General features: G+C 38.5%; 1 protein-coding gene across 3 annotated transcripts in view; it reads right to left on the bottom strand.

Annotated features, from left to right (window-relative positions):
- Nucleotides 1-16,681, bottom strand: part of PLPP1 (phospholipid phosphatase 1) — a 119,648-nt gene that overhangs the window by 11,259 nt on the left and 91,708 nt on the right. For all 3 annotated transcript variants that reach the window (XM_004275146.4, XM_033437858.2, XM_004275145.4), the window contains exon 4: nt 3,191-3,248. In XM_004275146.4, the coding sequence (XP_004275194.1) occupies nt 3,191-3,248 (58 nt within the window). The remainder of the gene's footprint in view (nt 1-3,190; nt 3,249-16,681) is intronic.

Below are 16,681 nucleotides of genomic sequence, written 5' to 3'. Positions count from 1 at the left end.
TAAGGAATTTGGGGCGGGGGGCGTAGTGGTTAAGTGTGGTATATAAATGTGAACGCTGGAAGGCAAGGAGACATCTGTGTGTTCAGCGGCTGAAATAAAAGCTGGAGCCTACATCCACATCAACTAAATATTTCCACTGCTCCGAGTCAGTGAAACGCAGTGCATGGCTGCTCTGGTCTGCTTGCTTCTCCAGAAATTTCTTGGTCTATGACAAACCTATTTGAGCTTTTTCTTTTGCATTATACCTTTACATCTAAATAGCTGATACTGACCCAACCACCGAACTATAGAGTTGAGGTAATCTGCCCTCTGCTTACAGCCCTAATTTGCCTCCTCGTTTGCTCCTGGGTGTCCACAGAGTGGGCTGGCCATCGAGGCCCTCTATAATTTCACCCTCTATATGTTAATTTCATATTTCACAGAAGAGCTCAGTAAAAGTTTCTATTTGAGTGAATATACAGATATTTTAAGAAGGGTCAAAGGAGAAAAGAAGAAGAACAAAAATAAATATAAGGCATGGAGTATGATACAGCTGAGAATATTCTTTGAAATTAAAAACAGTGGGTGGAGGGCTTCCCTGGTGGCACAGTGGTTAAGAATCTGCTTGCCAATGCAGGGGACACCGGTTCGATCCCTGGTCCAGGAAGACCCCACATACCGCGGAGCAACTAAGCCCATGCACCACAACTACTGAGCCTGCGCTCTAGAGCCTGCGAGCCACAACTACTGAGCCCGCGTGCCACAACTACTGAGCCTGCATGCCGCAACTACTGAGCCTGCATGCCGCAACTACTGAAGCCCGTGTGCCTAGAGCCCATGCTCCACAACGAGAAGCCACCACAATGAGAAGCCCGCACACCACAACGAAGAGTAGCCCCTGCTCGCTGCAAACAGAGAAAAGCCCATGCGCAGCAACAAAGACCCAAATCAGCCCAAAAAAATAATAATAAAATAAATTTATAATAAAATAAATAAATTTATAAAAACAAAAGAGTGGAAGTTATATGTCACCATTTTATTTTCAGAGATCTGCATCACCTGACCTCCTTCGAAATAACTGGACTGGGGTCCAGCTCAAGTCAACAAAGCAAGGGAGCCTGATTAACAAGAGATTCCCAGAGAGCTTGTAGACCTTAGCGGCCTCCTTCCAAGGCCCCTATTTCCCCATCTGTGACTGTGAAAGGGTGGCAATCATCCCTCCTCTCCTACTTCATGGGAGCTTTCAGAAGGAGTCAAAACTTAAGAGTAGTGTAAATGCACATCATCATCAATATCAACCAAACCTCAGATTCTTAGTTCTCTCTCATAAAGAGGGACTTAAAGATACTGACACACAGGTGAGGGAATAACAAACCACAAAAGTAGCCCTGGTGATGTCTGGCTCTGGGGCCTACAAACATTCAAAAGCCGTTCAGTATAGACACAAACTTTGCTTTGGGACAAGTTCTCAGGATATATTAATAGCTCTAGCCATTGCCAGCCTTCCCCTTCTCCCCCACTCCCCATGTCCTGTTTAAAGAGAAAAAAATATGGTGGCTCCCTTTAGAAAACTTGTTAATTTTTCCTAAAAAGATAAATGAACAGAGATTACTAGAACAGTATTTGCTGTTACTACCGTCAAATAAGTCACATTTCCCATGGCACATTTTCAGAAACATTTGGGTGAATATTTTAAAAAGGAAACTCTAAATTCTGCTGAATCGGTACCCTGTTGCTTCCTCACAAAATTAACATAAGATGAAAGCCTTGCAATTTGCAGAAATGTTGAAGAAGCCAAAAATTAGCTCTATTGAAAAGGTTTTGAAGTTTGGGTTTGAATTTTATATAACACATCTGCAATTTTTACGTTTTATAAATTTTACATTCTTTCATTTTTTGGAATTTTTTTTTCAAATAAAAGGAAGATTTGGTAAAACTGATGTTAAATTCTCTAAATGAAACCAAATAACTCCCAGCAGGCTACTCTTAACAATACACATCGTGAATCTTTAATCCATGTCGTGAATTTAATATCATATAGCACTTAATGTGATCAGAGGGGGAAGGGGAATGGGAAAGAGCAAATTTACACAGCACAACTATATAAAAAATCCACTTACAAAGAAAATCAAGACAAAAATTAAAGCTGATCTGTTAAGATAGAGATCTTCTCCTCTCCCTTCTTTTCCCACCAAATTTTGATAATCTTATACATACAGAGAGACACACAGACACTGAAGACATTATAAAAAATAAAAGTCAATTAAATTGACGTTTAAAGACCCCTTGTGTGTGCCCTAAAGCCTGGTCTTCCACTAATTACTCTCACTACACATTCATCTCTAGTTTGATATGCAAAATATGGGTGCCAGTCTTCTCTAACTCTTCACTGTTGACTTTGTATAATGCAAGTGCAATTAGAATCGCCATCGGGAGACTGTACAGATGACAAGCCTCTGAAGCAGCAACTGGCTCTCCCTGAAGTTAGAACCTTTCTAGTCCCATGGAAAGCAGTCTGGGAAATGTTTCACAAAGTGGAAGGAAAATAAAACCTGCTCAAATAGGAGCAACAACAGCTGCCTTCAAGTGCAATAAACCAAACTCCTCACCCCAGCAGCCCTCAGGGAAGGCCAGGCTGCTCAGCACCATGCCGTGCAGACGACACCAGGGCTCTCGTCAGGGTGAGGTCGTGAGGGGCAGCAGTCACCTTGGCCTGTATTTCAGAGCAGTGACCTGCTGGGATTACACAGAAGCTGTTTGTATGTTCCAGAAAACCTCTTCAGAAAATATGTCCCAAAGTAAGGGGACACGTCACCTAATTCTTAGCACCAGGCTTGCAGACTTAATGGTTATGTTTAGGCCTCTACCATTGTCAGAAAAGTGACAAGTGTTCTCCACCACTTGTCTGCTTCAGGAGTAAAGACTCCCTATTATCCTGAAGGTTCCCAATATGCAGCTTGCTATACAACGCGCCTGTCTGCTTCCTCTAAATGAAGGACAAAAGCTGTTTCAAACAATTTTAACTGGCTTTGGCAGGAGCACAGGCATCCATTTCTCCTCTGAACTTAGTGCAGCCAGCAATGGCTTACAGCTGACTGAGAAGTGAAGCCGATGAGAATGTCAGAGGGGTCTCACAGGAGAGGACACCAAAGCTGAACACATAAAGTGCAGGCAGCACGTATGCCACCATCAACAGACACAAAGTACTTACTGCCACGAACATCATGCAGTACATGGAGAACGAAGAGTGGCCCGAGTAAAAGGACAATCTAGAAGAGAAAGAAAAGAAACATTAATTTTCTCTCCTAGATACCAAGAATTTTTTTTTTTTTTTTTTGGCGGTACGCGAGCCTCTCACTGTTGTGGCCTCTCCCGTTGCAGAGCACAGCCTCCGGACACACAGGCCCAGTGGCCATGGCTCACAGGCCTAGCCGCTCCGCAGCATGTGGGATCTTCCCGGACTGGGGCACGAACCTGTGTCCCCTGCATCGGCAGGCAGACTCTCAACCACTGCACCACCAGGGAAGCCCAAAGAATATTTTTTATTTCATAAATCTCCTTACCTCCCCAGTGTACACAGCTCCCTCCCCTTACCTTCAGAAATCAGAAGGGTGGGGCAGGCGGCAGTTAAAGAGTCCTAGGAGGGTCTGAGGTCCAATTTCTACTCAGCATCATTTTATTGATACTTTTAGGATGGGTAATGAGTCACTGAGAACAAACTTGCCAAGCATTTCTGAAGTAACACATGACAAGCCGTAACTGGCATAAATGGCCTGACTTTATTACATAAAAACTTCTGTAACCATGATTTAAGTTTTATTTTCCACTTGAAGGGTTTGTCCCTGAACAGCAGTAATGAATACCTCCTTTGGAACACTCACAAGTTGACTACTTTTTAAGAAATAAATTCAAAAATTTTAAAGTGTTATTTTAGCATCTTGCCTTAGATTTCCCACCAGATTAAGTGCTTTTGTTTGACATTTATTTTCACACTGTGCACGGATAGTCCTGTACCTGATGAGCCAGCTCTTTCAATATTATAGTCTATAAACATCTAGGTATCATCTTTCTACCTAAAAATGACAGCATGCTTACGAAACCTAATTCTATTGCACTTAAGAACAAAACCAAGAGGAACCAGGTTCTTAGTATCTTACTTATTACACCCTACTTCGTTCAAAAGGAATTTGGTTCCCCTGATTCAGAGAGGAGAAAAGACTCCTAAAACACGTATCAGAAAGTCATGTGTGTACGTTTGGCAACTGAGAGTTAAGTAGGAGAGTGGAGACTTCCTACACAGATACTGATGCTGACTCCACCAAGAATTATGATAGTCTTTTTTATAATCAGATACGTTCCTAAGAAAGAGAATATTCCAACTTCCTGTGCCAAACAGGATTTACGTAATGAAACTTGATAATTATCCTGGGTTTAATCTATGTAAAACAAGAAAAATAAATCACTTTTAGCCTTCCCAACTACTTGGCTATTGAAAGGTCAATACAAATCTTTGTTTTAAATCAGATAATTTGAGCAGAGTTCTGTACATTTTATGACTAGCTTCAATAAGTTATATCGAAGAGCCTAAAGTTAATAAAAGCCAATTTCAAGGATTGTCAAGTCCCATCAAGCCAACATGACCATGATCACAGAAATGTTCTCAAAGCCAAGCAAGTTAAAAGTTTCACTGAAACTCCATGTTCAGAGTATTCACTGTAGATTGTGCCACAAAAATCATAAAAACCAGACTCATGTAATGGCTTCGAACACCTCTGATTCATTCACAAGGTGATTTCATTAATTGAAAACAAAATGGTTTTAGTTGTTTATTCTGAATATGTAAACAGATATTTTATCCAGTTTAAGATAAGCCAAAGAAGTCTGGCTCTGACTTCGAAAGACAGAGATTAAAGACATAAAGGGAGAGCTTAGAGACTCAGTCTCTAAGTCTTCACCCACAGTAAGTTATCAAACACATCATGGTAACATTGGCTTTTATTTCCATTCAAAAGAAAACAAGAAAACACCGAAAACATGAATTCAAATTATTTTCATATTCCATACAAATCTCTATTGAAGTCTCTAGGAGATACAGCTTTTATGGGCATTTTATTATGTCCATAATTCACAAATGAACAAACAATTGTATGGATACTTTAATAACATCCAAAGAGTAGTCAAAATGCAGATTGTTTTCATCACAGTGACCTCAACTGAAAAGTTTAAGATTTTGGCTCTGGTCTAAGAACCCTGCTCTGTTCTTAAGATTTTAACCAATCCTAGACTACCATCTCACTTCACTATAGCCACTCTGATGAAAGTAGATACATACAGTAACAATTTAAGCTAGCTTTCCATCAAAGCTTATGAAAGACTATTCAAAAAGAAAATTTACACAGATAAAAATATATTCAGAAATGCAGCTGTTTGCACTAACTCTGGGGCATAGTCTAGTAAACAATGAGCAAGTAGACTGATCTTGACTATGTAACTTGCTGTGAATGGGATTCTATTCCAAATAGCAAACTTAAGATGACTTTTTTCCTTAACATTTGTCAGCCAGGGCATCCCTTTCTCCTGGGAGAACTCATTAAACCTGGTCTGAACCCCAAAATCATAGCCTTAAGAGTGTTCACAGCCATCCACCCGCCCCCAGGGTCTGAGTTCCTACTCCTCAATTCACCATAACATCGACATCACCATTAAGCCTTACAAACTGCAAAGACAACCAAATCCAGCTTTCATCAGTCATCAGAAGCAATCAACTCACACAAAGTGTTTCTTAATTTTTTAATGGAATTTACTAAGTATTCTGGGGCTCATGGGGAGGTTAAATCATGAGCTAGTCACCTCACTGCTCTTCCCCTACCACCTGACTTTTCTTCCTTTCCTCTTCCCAACTCACAAAACAGTAAAATACACAGAACGGTTACACCTTTAGTTATTCTTTTAGTTGAAAATGTCTTTATTTTGCATTAATTCTTGAATGATGATACCTTGAATTCTAGGTTGATGATTTTTTTCTCATCACTTTGAGCATATCATCATACTATCTTCTGTTAAAATGTGAGCCATATGTCTGCCATGCCTTTCTGAGTTATATGTCTTTTCTCAATTACTTCCTCTACCCCCAAAGTCTTCAATATTCTGCAGTTTTGTTATCATGTCTCTAAGTATGAATTTCCTTTTATTTATCTGATTTAGTATTCATTGGCTTCCTATGTCTGAGGATTTGGATACTTCACCAGTTTTGGATAGATAGGACTCGTAATTTTATTTTTGAATTATGTATCCTCCATCCTATTATCATTTTTCTGAGATTCTGATTCAACATGTTAGACATTTCATTCTATCCCTCCACATCTCTTAACCTTTATTTTCTATTTTTAATCTTGGTCTCCTCAGGTCTATCTTCCCTCCCTTTCACTGTGTCTAATCTGTTTAATCAATCTGTTTTTTTAATTTAAATTACTATGTGTGTATCATTTATAGAAGATATCTTTGGATCTTTTGCAAATCTGTCTAGTGAATTTTGATTCTCTTGATCCTACATCATATTCTCAGTCTCTTCTTAATTTACTTCTATACAGCAAACATGTTGATTTTATATTCTATAGGGTAATTCTAATATCTGCAATCTTTGAGAGTTTATGTAGTTTATCTGACTCTCACTTAGAATAGATTATATGTTCATTTATATTAGAGTATGAGCTCATATTCTTGGGACTCTGCCTGCAGGGAAGCTTAAGAGTCCTTGCTTTAAAGAGAATTCTTCCAGAAATATGTGTTCTCTTCTGCTGGATTCACTATCAATCCACTTCAAACTTCTCCTTTTTTTTTTCTTTAAGCCACACAAATAGTATGAATTCTGGCCTCAGAAGAGTACAAGTATGATATTATGATTAAGAATTCTTTCTGATGGTTCCTCCTGGGAGGATGTTGCCCTTTGAGAGTCCTTATATTATCCACAGGCCTTCCATTTGTCTTTTTACACTGCTCTGGCCTCAGCCTTTATCTCCTGTGCCCCACGTTCAGAGACTATCAAAACTCAGGCTCTAGGCTACCAGGAATTGGCAGGTACTTTCAGGGCACACATCAAATCTACAGCATTAACTGACCCCAGCCTCATAAAAATTCCTTTACTCTCCCACCAGCTCAGCTACTTATTTAAAAGATTTATATGTATTTTAAGATTTACGTATATTTTAATATATAATACAAAACATGTGCATATGTATATGTGTGCTATATCATCTAGCATGTTTAGTTGAACTGTATCAGTAAGCATTTCTAATCCTCCATATTGCCAGAAATAGAAGCAATCTTTTTTTTTTAACATCTTATTTGGAGTATAACTGCTTTACAATGGTGTGTTAGTTTCTGCTGTATAACAAAGTGAATCAGCTGTACCTATACATATATCCCCATATCCCCTCCCTCTTGCATCTCCCTCCCACCCTCCCTATCCCACCCCTCTAGGTGGTCACAAAGCACCGAGCTGATCTCCCTGTGCTATGCGGCTGCTTCCCACTAGCTATCTATTTTACATTTGGTAGTGTATATACCTCAATGCCACTCTCTCACTTGGTCCCAGCTTACCCTTCCCCCTCCCCGTGTCCTCAAGTCCATTCTCTACATCTGCATCTTTAGAAGCAATCTTTTTTTAAACAAGACTTAGAACTAATAAAATGTTATCTAAAATAAACTGCTCTACTAGGAGACACAATAGTTTGGCAAAAACAGTTTGTTTTTAATTATAAAGTGGCCAGCACTCACAAATGTTTCCAATTATTACTATTCCACCATTCACTGGGTATGCCAAAGTTACAAATTAGGAGAACTTCCTTTTTCTCCTAAAATTCATCCTAAAATTGCTTCCTAAAGCATTCTAAAGCAGAAAGGTTGTCAAAAGACTGTTAATGGTTACAAGCTATTGAGTACCTTCTATGTTCAGGTACTTAATACACAGAATTTCCACTCTTTACAAAAACCCCCATAACAGGAACTGTCAATCCTATTTTACACATAGAGAAAACGGAACCTCCCAGAGGTTCAGCAACTAGCTCAAAAAAGTCACATCACTTTGAGGTTTAAATCTGAATCTTCCCAACTCTTTCCCACCATACCATGATTCCATCCCTGTGAATGGCAGGCAAGCCCAGCATCAACATTAATCCTGCCATCTCCAGGAAGGAAGCACCCATCAGAAAGAACAGGAGGAGTCACTGCTTATACATGGCAACATGTGTGAAATAAATATATGAAAAAGAACTTAGATGATCTGTGACAAAATAAATGTCATCTATTGCAAATAATCATCTTAAGAGAATACTAATTTGTTCTATGTATGCTATAAAGACCAAATAAAAGGAAGTCAAATTGCAAAATGAGGCATTTTCTCCAAATGTTATTTCCTGATTATAAAGTTTACATAACAGCAAATTAACTTGAAGGACATGTTAAATTTCCCTTCTGTGATAACCTTTAAACATGGACTGATCCTGTAAAAAAGTTAAAATATGTCCCACACAACTGTACATAGAAGGAAAGACCCTTAATGAACAATGTCCCCATATTCATCCTACTTTATTTCAAAAGGATTTGTAAAACCATAACTGTTACTAAATGCTTAAGCAATGAGATATCAAGTTATTATCTTAAAAAAACTCACATCTAACACTTGGGGACTCAAGTAGGCTATAAAATGGGACAAATTCGTACTTTCATACTCACTTGATACAAGCACACACTTCTAAGAGGGTGGTCTGGCAACATCTATCTAAATGTATCTATCTATATGTAATTCCACTTTAAGGCATCAAGGCATCCTAGAGAAACACAGCACCAGCACAAAGATGTCTGCTGCAACACTGATGGCAACTCAAGGACCCAAGAGATGATTCTATCACTGTTTTTCTGAATACTACAAATCAGCTAAAAGGAATTAGTAACTCTATATGAATTGACAAAAAATTATCTCCAGGATATATTTTAAAATGCCATTTATGTAAACCACATAAAACTATATTTCACATTTAATGTAAAAATACATAGAAAACAACAGAAAGGATACACAAACTGTTAACAGTGGCTCTGGGGAAAACTATCAAATGGGGATTAAAAAAAAAAAACTTTCACATTTTACAGTAATGATATTAGAAACACAACCTGTTATTATAGGGATAATATATATATAGGAAAATATTTTAAATGGTAATCAAAGTGTCTTCAATATGCTTGCTATAAATTTCCTACAAACTTCTTCCCCACTACACACACACACACATAAACACACACACACACACACACACACACACCCCACCCTAAACTCCTCTTCCTGAGCAATAGTTTCCCTGACAGCTTCTCTGGCAAGCGTGCTACTACTTGGAGTACAAAAGCAGCTCCCCGGGACTTCCCTGGTGGCGCAGTGGTTAAGAATCCACCTGCCAATGCAGGGGACATGGGTTCGAGCCCTGGCCCGGGAAGATCCCACATGCCTCGGAGCAACTAAGCCCGTGCACCACAACTACTGAGCCTGTGCTCTAGAGCCTGCGAGCCACAACTACTGAGCCCACATGCTGCAACTACTGAAGCCCGCGTGCCGAGAGCCCGTGCTCCGCAACAAGAGAAGCCACAACAATGAGAAGTCCGCGCACCGCAACGAGGAATAGCCCCCGCTCACCGCAACTAGGGAAAGCCCACGCAAAGCAATGAAGACCCAACGCAGCCAAAAATCAATAAATAAAATTAAAAAAAAAAAAAACTTTGTCCTTATTTAATAAACAAAAGCAGCTCCCTACCTATAAGTTCATGCCCAGAACCCAGCAGTGACTCAGGCCCTAGAAGCCTGTTTTCACATCTTTCAATGAAATGTTTGGACATTTATGGGTACTTTTAAATATCACAAGTTGTGTTTCCAATTTAAAAAAATATGCACATAATTTAAAACCACTGAAATTCAGTATATTAACTCTGGTTATTACAAGTAACAGAGCCAATACACATGTTAGTTTAATACTGAGTGTTTGAAGAAGGAAGATTTTTTAAAGAGATCAGACTGTCTAGAAATACAAGAACTGCAGAGTATCTCTGCTCTAAAGGATACAGAGACAAAGGTAATAAATGGTGGAGGAACATAAGGTGATCCCAACCAATTTAATTTAAATAAAATACAACAAAAAATAATGTAAATTCATCTTATATCCCTGAACCACCCAGAGACTGAAAACTTATTTCATCAGCAGCAAAAACCCCGTCATACATTCCTTGAGTTTTTTTTTAACCATGATTTTATTATATTTCTATATAAAGCTATGCCACATTATATGGGGTCAATTTTAACCAAGCCACTTTATACATAAAATATGCCTATCTGAAATAAGTCACAAGTTACTACTCAATTTTACTCATTAATATTAAAGCATCAACCACCACTGCATAGCCACTAACATCAGTTAATCATATACCAAACAATCAAATATCCGCAGATATTACATCATGAACCCTAAAGGAGAGAAGCCAGCAGGACCACGGAAAATGAAAAAAAGGAGAAAAAAAGTAGGAGACAATTGGTACATGCATAGGGTATTTTTAACTCTTGATTTAATGAACCATTTGATGACTAAAAACAAATGATCATGTGTCTTGTGTCTAGGGAAGAATCTTGCAAAAAGCAGGAATCTGGAAAGTAGGAAGTTGCTGAGAACCTTCAGATAAAGGAAAGCAGAACTGTGTGTGTCTTGAAAATCAGGTGACGGGAAGAAATGGTCCCAAATCCTCATCAGGGAAACTGTGTGACCCTAACAACAGATGAGGAGAGAGTAGGTATGACAAAGGGTAAAACATGAATAGGTGCACTAACTAGGGGAAGAGAGGTCACAAGTTTTCTTTGGCATGGGGGAAAATTCATGACCTGGTGCAAAAAGGCTCCAAATCACCTAAGCCACCTTATCTAAGCCAGTTTTAAAAAGGAAACAAGATTAAACAAAGGACACAGTGTAAAGTATTCCGATGCGGCAACTAATAATACCTTGCCTACCAACCTTTTGAAAACACGTTGAACAAGGAGACTACTTGCTAAAAGGGAAAAGATTTCAGAGTAAGACAGAAGGAAGAGACAGTTCTAAATCACTTTCAAAGTTGTTTATCTTTTTTAAGAGGCAGGATTGCTAGCTGGAGGCAAGATAGAGAGATTTTTAGTTTAAGCCCTCCCGCAAAAAGACAACACCAAGGCCAAGAAAGCCTATTAGCACCCAGCTAGTACGCTCCACTTCCAACACTAACACAGAACATGAAATCACCACCAACCCTTGGGCACCACGGTCAAGAAGGACGAGGCCCAAGACATCAATAAAACTGTCTTTAGAACTGCACCAATGCAGAACTTTAGATCTGAGCTGAAGCAGACACTGCCAGTGGCAAGAGAAGAGACGAAGGCCCACATAGATGTAAAATTATTAGAGCCCAACAGGAAGCTGGCCAGACAGGTCACTCTTGGTTCCTTTCAGATTAGACCAGATTATATCAGTAGAGTTCATGCTACAGGACTAGCAGAGTGCCACTTAGAGAAACCTTTCTACATGATGGAGAAAAGCAGAAAAGTCACATTTCCTTTAGAATCTCAACTCCTGCTGTTAAAAGAAAATTATATCGATTCCTACTAAAATTACCCATTTTAGTATATATTTAGATTAGAATTAAGTGGAGGAAAGCTAAATATTTTTTACAAGTATAAAAACAGAGTTACTCTCCTGTTTCAAACCCTTCATGAGCACAAACTGCTGAATAACAGACCCTTCATAAGCCCCACCAACCAATCTCTCATCTGCTACCAAACTACTTAAATTTCCCAACACACACCATGTTTCACACTCTCTGCGCTTATCCGTCCCTCTGCCTGGCCTGGGCTTCCCACTTTTCTTTAATAATTATTATATAAGAGCCACTGTTTTCTCCAAGAAACCTTTCTTGAACAGCTAGGTTGAAGTTACTGCCCTTTCTTTCTCCACAAAGGAGAGATCATCAGCACTCAATGAACACATCTGTCTTAGCACCAACCTTCTTACAGTAAAATCATCTATAACTGCACTCTCTTCCTCCAAGATATCAGATGGGTAAGGGTGGAACAAGGCTTTTTAAATAGGAACTTCTGTATTTTTTTTATTACATAAGATATGCTCATTATAAACATTCAGAAGGTACAGCTAAACAAAAGAAAAATTGCTGGTAAACTCCCATCCTCCCTGGCTGAGATCACATCTTAATTCATCTTGTATCCCTAACACCCAACACCATTATCACGCACAGGGTAGGTGCTCAATTTATTTTTTTAAGCTAAAGTAGAACCTAATCTCTTGAATAATCATTTTTATTTAATTATGCCAGAAAATATCAAAATCTTACACTTCTCATATTTTAAACATTATATACAAATCTACCTTTTCTGCCCATCCCCCCACCATCTACAAGAAGTACACCTCAGCAATCTTGTGTTTTGTTAGTTGTACTGAACAAAATGCATAAAATAAAACTGAGGAAAATATGTTATCTTTGCATGATAATTTCATCATGTAATTAAATGCTATGCTTAGCTTAGTCTATGCCAATAAATTGTAGCAAGCCACATACAATAAATTATCTGATTTTAACAGCATTGCCCTCTGCTGTGTTTCCCCTTAGAGTGGTTAGGAATTCTGACTTTATCATCAAAGTTCAGGGGAATAGGAGTTTCAATGTCAAAATGTTACAAGCTTAAACATACAGTACTTAATGCATGTTTCCCAACACATCTGGCAAACATTTTAATAATGTGTGTAAAATGTCCAGAAACCTTTTTTACTTTACAATCAAAAGCAATCAGATTAGTGGAGCAGATGATATCCACAATGATGAAGTGACAGATATATTCTGTTGTAAATAAAAAACAATTTAAGTTTTTTAGAAGCATTCTCAAAGCAAATGTAAGTGGCCAAAACCCAAAGCAAAACAACAAGTGTTGACAAATAAGGAAAAGGGTTTTACGTATTGTCTGAATGCTACTTTCCATTGCCTATATGAAGAATTTTCTCAATTTTTAAAAGATTCATTTCTATCCTTCAATAAAACAAAATCTTGAAAACTGCCCAACTTCTTCATAAATTTCCAAACATTACCTGAGAAGCAAAACATTGCAGCTGCAATAGATTACATAAGAAAAAATAAAAGAAAAAGTTAGCCAAGTACATACATGTTAAGCTCATTTATTACATAAATGAATAGTAATGTTATTGGATAATGTTATCTAGTGTCTTCCCAAACTTCACTCTCCCAAAAGAGTAGCATTAAAAATCCCATAGCAACACAAGCTTTTTGTTTGCTTACTCAATAGAGAACAGCATCACAAGAAAGTCAAGATCCAGGCACCTAGAAGTCATTACATTACTGACCAGTAACCTGTTAGGAAATCAGCTGGTCCAGGTGAGGCTAGTGACATTTTGGTACAGCAAAGTCACAAGACAGAGCAGGGCTTGCTCCTCAAACTAATGTACGGAGATCTTGTTCAAAATGGAGAGTTTATGCGTAGGGCCAATGCTGGGATGCAAGACTCTGCATGTCTAACAAGCTCCCAGGTGATACCCAGCCTGCTGATCAGAGCAGAGAACCACACTTTCAATGGCAAAGGGAGAGAAATGAGAAGAAAAGTAAATTTGACCTCAAGTAGGAATACACTCAGGATTAAGTCAACAGTTTGGGTACTTTTTGAAGATAGTCACATCCAAGGGAATGATGATGCTTTTCCTGTTTTCCATCTTCTCTTTTTATCACAAAACCTACTTAAAACAGAAAAATACTGTTTTATTTAAAAATCATTCTAATGCAGATTTCAATTCTTTGAATATGTAGCTAATAAAACCCATACGTTAGGCTTGTTTTGCTGTTCACAAATTCAACATACTTCATACCTCTCAATAAAAATATTTATTTGCTATTAGATGAAAATAGCTAAGGGTATCGTTCACATTTATTTTGAATGAAAATCTACACTTTACCACTTGATCCATGGGGTTTACTATTATATTTTAATCTGGAAAAAGTACCCACTAATATATCTATGAAACTTTTCCTTTCATATTCCAAAGGTGGCAATGTGAAATTCAAGAGTTCTAAGGAGAAGGTACAAAGCATCAATATGAAATAATCAGCTGATGACATGTTAATATGATTTAGTAGCCTTTTAACATTTAATATAAAGCACTGGTTGATTTATTAAAACCCAAGGATATGTGTCATCTTAATATATCCACTGCAAGACCTACATTCTAATTCAAAAACTGAGAAGAAAATCCAAGGGGTAATTCAAAAAGCTGATGGATTTGTTCATAATTAATTCTCTAAACAAGCATTTAAAAGGGGAGGAGGGGAACAGAATGAAATGTCAAACATCTAAAACTTAAGAGTATTGCTAGTCTGGTGTGTGCTGGGGAAAGGATGTTTGATTGTTTTTAAAATAAATTATGGTATACAAATATTTACCAATAAATAGTGGCAGGGAGTCACAGAAAGTGAAGAAAGCTCTTTCATATCTTTGCAAACTTGCACCTCAGCCAAAACAGAGTCACACGTAGACTCAACTCATTCCTCCTCTCAGGAAAAAGAATGAGGCACCAAGTTAAATCTAAGGGGGGAAAAATCCTTTGCTTTCATTTCCACATTAAAACAGATAAAATTATATGGAATGCATGAATGCAACACAGGCTAAATCAGAAGTTTGCACAAAAATTAGGTATCATGTTGTACAACTACATTTTCATTTTCTAATCAAAGAGGAAACGTTTCCTTAGCTTTAAATGCCCCAGACTGCCTTTATAATTTAACAAACAAAACCCCAAAAATCAAACAGGTTATACTGAAACTAAGTCTAATAAAACACTTCTTGTATACTCTTAAGTCTCCAGCCTTTAATCATGTTGCCCCCTGGACCTGAGATATATTCCATCCCAATTCTACACATTCAAACCTTACTCATCCTCCAAAATGCCTCCTCTACTAGAAGTAGTATTACCACCCTCTGATTTCAGGTAGCATTTTATCTTCATTCCTTTAAGGCATGTATCACTTTCTATCACCACACAATCTCCAAACATGTCTTAGCTCCTACGTAGTGGGCATCACAAGAGCAACAGGCACACCTTGGTAGCTCTTACACTAACTAGGACTTACGAGTAATAGGTATTAGTTGAATTCCAGTAACTTCCTGGAATACACTGAAGCAGTGGTTCTCAGATCAGCAGCCAAAGCATCATCTGGGAACACTTTTTTAGAAATGCAAAGTCTTGAGCCCCACCCCAGACCCACTGAATCAGAAACTCTGAGGGTGAGGCCCACCAATCTGTTATTTTAACAAACTGTCCACATGATTCCAATGCGGCTAAATGCGAGAAACACAGGGGCAAAAAGAGTCAGGGTGGTATGGGGGTGAAGAAGCAGTCACAGCTACAACCTCAACTGTCAGGTACTGCTTGCTATTCAGAACAGAGGAGGTGGAAACAGGTGCTGGCCTTGAAGTCACCTCCTATTAAATACACTAATACTAATGCTCTTAGAGTGAAGGATCTTTTAAAATCATACTCTCTTTCCTTCTATACATTGATATTTCCATACAGATATGACTAAAAAGAAGGTTGTTTAGTTTACTGATACATACATGCCTGAGAAATACAGATCAACCTGAATAAATGAATCTTTTTGAAGGCATAAAGGCTTATCCCGTGATGTTTAACAATTAGGCTACACAGAAGAAGCCATTCTCTCAAAGTATAAAGCAGGTTTTACCAGGTACTGAGTACCACAGCCAGTCAGTCTAGTTACAATGGTTTTTCACTATTACAGAAGGCACACCCTCAAACTTCAGCTTTATTTACCTGCATGTGAGCTGCATTACAAAAAGAAAAGGAGGGACTTCCCTGGGGGCACAGTGGTTAAGAATCAGCCTGCCACTGCAGGCGACATGGGTTCGAGCCCTGGTCCAGGAAGATCCCACATGCCTCGGAGCAACTAAGCCCGTGTGCCACAACTACTGAGCCTGCACTCTAGAGCCAGTGAGCCACAACTACTGAGCCCGTGCGTCTAGAGCCCGAGCTCCACAACAAGAGAAGACACTGCAGTGAGAAGCCCGCATAGTACAAAGAAGAGTAGCCCCTGCTCACTGCAACTAAAGAAAGCCCGCATGCAGCAACAAAGACCCAACGCAGCCATAAATAAATAAATAAATATAGAGAGAAAAGGAAAATTATTTCTCCCACTCGACCAAACATATTGCAATTAAACATCTAAGCAATATAAGCTGCCATAATCCAAACAGAAACAACTTTGAATATCTGATTCACAAAGCCAGAGATCAGTCACTAGGAATTGATCAGGAACACTGAGTTTATTCTTAAATAATTTAAATAAAAGCCAGAAAAAAAGTAAATCTCTCGAAGAAGCCAATAGTTTCTATACTGTATTATCATAAACAGACCAGCTCACTGTGCACAATCTTAAATTCACCCTACAGGGTGAATATCAGCTCTCACAGCCTGAAACGTCAGGCAAGGCTGTGTTCCCATATACAGGTGATATAAAGTAGTGGTTCTCAAAGTGTGGTCCCAAGATCAACACAGCAGCAGCATCTGGGAACCTGTTAGAAATACAAATTTTCAGACCCTACCCCAAACCTTCTGAA

This window comes from Orcinus orca, chromosome 3, assembly GCF_937001465.1.
Source record: "Orcinus orca chromosome 3, mOrcOrc1.1, whole genome shotgun sequence".
Lineage (NCBI taxonomy): Eukaryota > Metazoa > Chordata > Mammalia > Artiodactyla > Delphinidae > Orcinus > Orcinus orca.
This window is presented reverse-complemented; position numbering and strand designations above follow the sequence as displayed.